General features: G+C 40.3%; 1 protein-coding gene across 1 annotated transcript; it reads left to right on the forward strand.

Annotated features, from left to right (window-relative positions):
* Window positions 1-927: 927 nt before the first annotated feature.
* Window positions 928-2237, forward strand: LOC147893213 (uncharacterized). The gene is made up of 2 exons (XM_087386476.1): window positions 928-1327; window positions 1525-2237. The coding sequence occupies exons 1-2, from the start codon at window positions 1066-1068 to the stop codon at window positions 2064-2066; spliced, it is 804 nt and encodes a 267-aa protein (XP_087242602.1). The 5' UTR covers window positions 928-1065; the 3' UTR covers window positions 2067-2237.
* Window positions 2238-5291: the final 3054 nt, after the last annotated feature.

Consider the following 5291-nt stretch of genomic DNA (forward strand, 5'->3'; position numbering starts at 1 on the left):
TGGAGAACACTAAACGACGCCCATGCAATGAAGAGCTTCTTGGTGATTCTCTATCAGGTAATGAGAAGCTCCAGTACTTGGATATGTTAGATGATTTTCCATGTCTCTTTGCAACAAGCTATTCATAGGTTCGACCAGTCCCTCTTGTGGAGCACAAGATTGAGTTGAAGCCAGAAAGCAAGCTAGTTGTGCAATGCTTAAGGCGATTGGGAGTGATCCCTAAGCTGAGACACTAAAGAAAGAGGTAACACAACTACTTGAGGCAGGATTCATCTTTCTTGTTCATGATTTAGAATGGATATCTCCTGTAGTTGTCACACCAAAGAAAGGAAATAAGTGGCGGGTTTGTGTGGACTTTCGTCCTTTGAATGCATGCACTAAGAGGGATCATTTTCCTTTGCCATTCCAAGATTAAATACTAGACCAAGTAGCAGGGCATGAGATGTATTCTATATGTGATGGGTTGCACATGGGTATGTACGTGTACATACAAATATATACAAAGCGATATGGAGATGCTTTCATAATTTGGCAGCCTATGGAATTTGACAAAAAAAGGCTCGTGAATATGCCTTACATATATTAAGGAGTGCTTAAAAGTCCTACGTGATCTTGCGCTAAAATAATGACCTGATTCGTAAGAAATTATGCTCCACTATAAAGAAGCTTACTTACTTTATTCCAAAAGAATAAAGAGTGAGATTGTGCATTAGCATTGTTCTTAATTTGGTCTTCTTTTGCACCGAGAAGGTGGGAATATAGAAGAGGGGAGCTCCAATAATCTTGAAGAATAATTTAGAAAGAGTAGTGCTAAGAATAATTTACTCCATTAAGAGATATCAAATGGTGACTTGAGATAGCAAGGAAGTGACCTGCGGAACCATGTTAATGGAAGGCCTTAGAACAACCACTTGAGGAAAACTCGAGGGTTTTTTGGAATGGGTTTTGTTCAGGTCCATTCACGTTTGGTTTTCTTAAGCTTCGTCTGATATATAAGGTGAATGACCTTGCAAATTAGAACATATAAGCTCTGTTAGCTTCGCAAGAAGGCCATTCCAGCTAGTAATGGGTGGCCTCTTCTCTAGACGCTCACCACCACCTCCACCACCCAGGGCACCTGTGCCACCACCGCCGCCCCCGGTGAAGCAGGAGCCAAAGAAAGTCCAGCCAACGCGCGAGGAAGAGCAGGCAAGGTTCATTCAGCAGGCACGGAAACAGCTGGGCATTGATGTCGTCAATCAGTACAACTTTGCCTTTGTTGGCTATACTGGATGCGGAAAGTCGAGTTTGATTAATGCTCTACGAAGGATCGACGATGATGCATCAGGTTGTAGCCTACTAGAGTAATTTTGCTTTGAAGGCCGTTTTTTTTCTCCTTGAGTATTTGATTGTTTCGACGATTCTATTTTCATAATTTCCCCTTGGGAAAGTCCGGTGATCACGATTTAGGATACATCAAAATGCAAATCTATAGTGTTTTCCTGAGCTCACCGCACTACTGATACACTCTCCCTGAACGTCCAGATGCTGCACCCGTTGGGGAGACCGAGACCACTAGGAGCATAAAAAAGTACACCTACAAAGCAGTCCCTCACATCGCGCTTTGGGACTTCCCTGGAGTTGGGACGAGGTCATTCCCAGCGGCGGACACGTATTTTGACAAAAACATGCTCTATGCTTTCGACTGCATCCTCGTGCTCTCAAAAGAACGTTTTATGGCTGAAGACTTCGCGATCGCTAAGAAAGCGATCGAATACAAGCTGCCTTGCGCGTTCTTGCGAACCAGAGCAGACATGGATGTAAGGTCGTTAGCGGAAAGGAAGAAGAAGACGATGCTAGAGGCAAGCAAAGATCTGAGGAAGGCCGTGACTGAGAGCTTTGACGACAACCTAAAGAAAAGCGGGCTGTGGACCCAGAAATCCTCTTATAAATTGTTCATCATTAGCGCATGGGCAATGGCTGACGAGACAACCTATCACAATGGGGATGACAAAAGCTTAGCAGGCATGGACGAGAACGAATGCATTGACTTCGTCTTTAAATCAACGCACCGTCGGTCGGCATAATGAGCCCCGTTCCCATTATGGTCGTCATATCTTAAGTGATAATATTTAGCCCGAGGTTCACCACCTTAGAGTGTTTACATCGAATAATAATGAATGATTATGTCCCCCTTACAAAATGTTTGTAACAAAATCGTTTTAAGGACTTTTTTTTAAACGTAGTCATTGTATGATATCATGGTTATATATATATATATATATATCTTATTTCTAAGATGCCATGTGGCACTCAAAGGACTCCTCCTTGTGGCGCCTATTCCTTGACTCTACTTGCCATGCCACTCCTCTTCTCAATCATGTGGCCTCACCTAGGAGGAACTAAGGATGCTCCTTGCGAAAGATCCGATGAGGCGGAGTATGGCTTTGTGCTTGGTGGATCTTTTCGTGAGTACAGAAGTATTGCCCATTGGTTCGATCGCCAACCCACCAACACAAAATGTCCTGCTGCTAGCCACAAATGACACTTCTCCATGCTTGGCAAAGAAAATCTCGAGTTGTGCCAAAAGTCTAGCTAGCTTCACACCATTTTGATGCACTATTAGATAACTTGTTCCAGTCCATTTTTGTCTCTCTGTGCTCATAGCTTCTCCTATGGATATTATCAGTGCAGTTCCTCCTATGGATCTTATCAGTGCAGTTCCTCTATCTCTATTGCTTGAATGTTTGTAGTTTATTCTTCGATTGCATATACGCAACCACCATTGGAGCAATCGATTGTGCTTTTTGTGATCAGCTTTGCAATTACCGTCTCAAAACCTTCCAAGGAATTGAGCATGGTCTCCATCTCCTACATACATTGCTCGACCTATCCAAATAAGCCCCTTAGAGCATAAAATGAAAATATTAGCAACATTATGCTACACTTGATGTTGCAAGAGAATCCTGAAGATTGCATCAAAATCTAAAGTTCTGCCAATGCATGATCAGTCATAGCATTGAAATGAAGGCATCCCAACAACTTGAAATGAAGTCACACCATTAATGGAGGTTTCGTTATATTATGCACAGAGGCAAGAAATTTGGAGGCTTCCTACTCTCTTGGCATGGTGGGTTGAATTTCATGCTTGGGTTTATCATTTTGTATATACACTAATAAGGCTCATGAAATGTCTTCAACACCTTGGAGGAACCCACCACTAGCTCTAGTTCATGCTGGAGAGGAAACACCAAAGCAGACCATTGTGCCAAGAGCCTACAAATACATAGTGGTTTATGAAGAGTGTCTCAAAGGTAGTTGACGAACAAATCAAGGCTGGGTGAAAGAGTGTCATGTACTAGTGAAGCTCTTATTTGTTCACATCCCTTATATTTCTTGGTGTTTTCTTTTTGGCTTTCCTCTCTTATTACATCTCAAGGGAGTGTCAAGTGGGTGCTCAATTTTATCTTCTCAAGTGCAGAGAGCAGAAGCAAGCACAATTGCATAAGAACGAGAGCTTGGGAATCGATCAACAAGCACACAAATGCAAACAGAGGCTAGAGAAATGTTGCAAGCACCCAAGTAGAAGGCTGAGTGTGAGAGCCCAAAAGAGAGAAGAGGGTTTGTGCAAGTGCGAGTTTTGGGCATCCCCATCCCATTACAATGGAAAACAAGAGCCTCCTTTTGAGCCCACCACTTATGTAGCTAGACAAGTGGATGTACAAAAGTAGGCCTTTTGTCCAAGGCCTTAGAAAGACGCTCGGGGGGGTCACTATGTATAAACCCTCTATATCACGTGCGTTCAAGGCCTATATTTAAAGTCCCTTATCTATAAAAAATTTCATGAATAAAATGTACCCCTTTTCTATACAAATCTGTAAATTTTTTCCAAAACTATTTAAAATAGTCCCTTATGTATATTTATTTATGTAAATTTTAGAAATAAAAAAAATCCTTCTGTTGAACTCACGTGATAGGGTTACATATGATGAGCTCGGGGGGGTCACTATGTATAAACCCTCTATACCACGTGCGTTCAAGGCATATTTCTAAAATCCTTTATCTGTAAATTTTTCATTAATAAAATGTACCCCTTTTCTATACAAATCTGTAAATTTTTTCCAAAACTATTTAAAATAGTCCCTTATGTATATTTATTTCTGTAAATTTTAGAAATAAAAAATATCCTTCTGTTGAACTCACGTGATAGGGTTACATATGATGAGTGACCCCCCCGAGGAAAGACGTTTTCGATTTTGGAACATAGGTGGGCACTTTTGACTCTAATTTATGTCTATAGTTGACCATAAATGTTTGATGCAAGCTCTCAGATCCCAAAGGATCCACATAGTAGCTCAACATGGAATGCATCCAAGACATGATTATAGCTTCTAAGGCTCTAAAAACTTTGTTTGTTTGTAGGGATTCTCTAAAGGAGGAAGAGGAGGAGCATGATAATCCAAGCCATCTAATCTTCCATAGGCCTCACTCTTTCATTCATTGCTTGTGGGATGAGACGGATAATTTTTTTCCTTCTCTCAGAAGTGAACATTGTTGTAAGCAACTAAAAAACAAGCTGGTCCATATCTGCTCTAGAAAATATGCTTCCATTAGAAAACTAGATGTTGACTAAGATTAGGTGGGCATCTTAAGAGGAAAATGTGAACAACAATTCTGGTACAGTTGTTGATTTTGACGAGAGCAAGCTAAGCAACAATGATTTTTGAACAACATGGGATGTTGTTTTTTTACTTGACTATGGTGATTTCATGAGCAAGGTGTGGTGCAAATTTCGTGGCAACAAAGCCTATTGAATGACAATGCAGATACTAGCTGATTGGTGCCTCAAATGGTGTTCACTTTTCCTTTCTAAATATTCAAAACATGTTGCATCGTATTTGTAATATAAGTAGTTGCAACAAGCGTTCTACAACTTTGAGCAGTATTTGAACAACTTACAAATCCTTGGCATTGTAGCAAGTGCATGTTGTGTATTCTTCGTTTTGTTATATTGGTGACCATTCGCAACCAAGGAAGTGTGTCCATTTGCAACCAAGAATCATTCTTATACACATGGATATATGCTTGCATTGCATTTAGTACATTAAGGTATTCATTTCTTGACACAAATACTGACCTTTTTTACATTAAATTTTTTTAATAAAAGGGTAAAAAGGTCGGTAATTATGTCAGGATTAGTGTTAGAAAATGTGCATCATTATAAATTCATCGGTATGTACTGACTCTGGTAGTGTTGATAAAGGTCAATATATACTGACTCTATATCAAATAATAGTTGATATATACCGACC

Source organism: Dipteris shenzhenensis, chromosome 15 (assembly GCF_047967505.1).
Source record: "Dipteris shenzhenensis isolate YYH24624 ecotype China chromosome 15, Dip_SZ_1.0, whole genome shotgun sequence".
Classification (NCBI taxonomy): domain Eukaryota; kingdom Viridiplantae; phylum Streptophyta; class Polypodiopsida; order Gleicheniales; family Dipteridaceae; genus Dipteris; species Dipteris shenzhenensis.

What these genes read in the sequence shown, in the direction of transcription:
- LOC147893213 (XM_087386476.1), top strand. Translation starts at nt 1,066, where the DNA reads ATGGGTGGCCTCTTCTCTAGACGCTCACCACCACCTCCACCACCCAGG. An exon ending in GATCGACGATGATGCATCAG is followed by an intron (nt 1,328 to 1,524) that starts GTTGTAGCCTAC and finishes CTGAACGTCCAG; the next exon opens with ATGCTGCACCCGTTGGGGAG.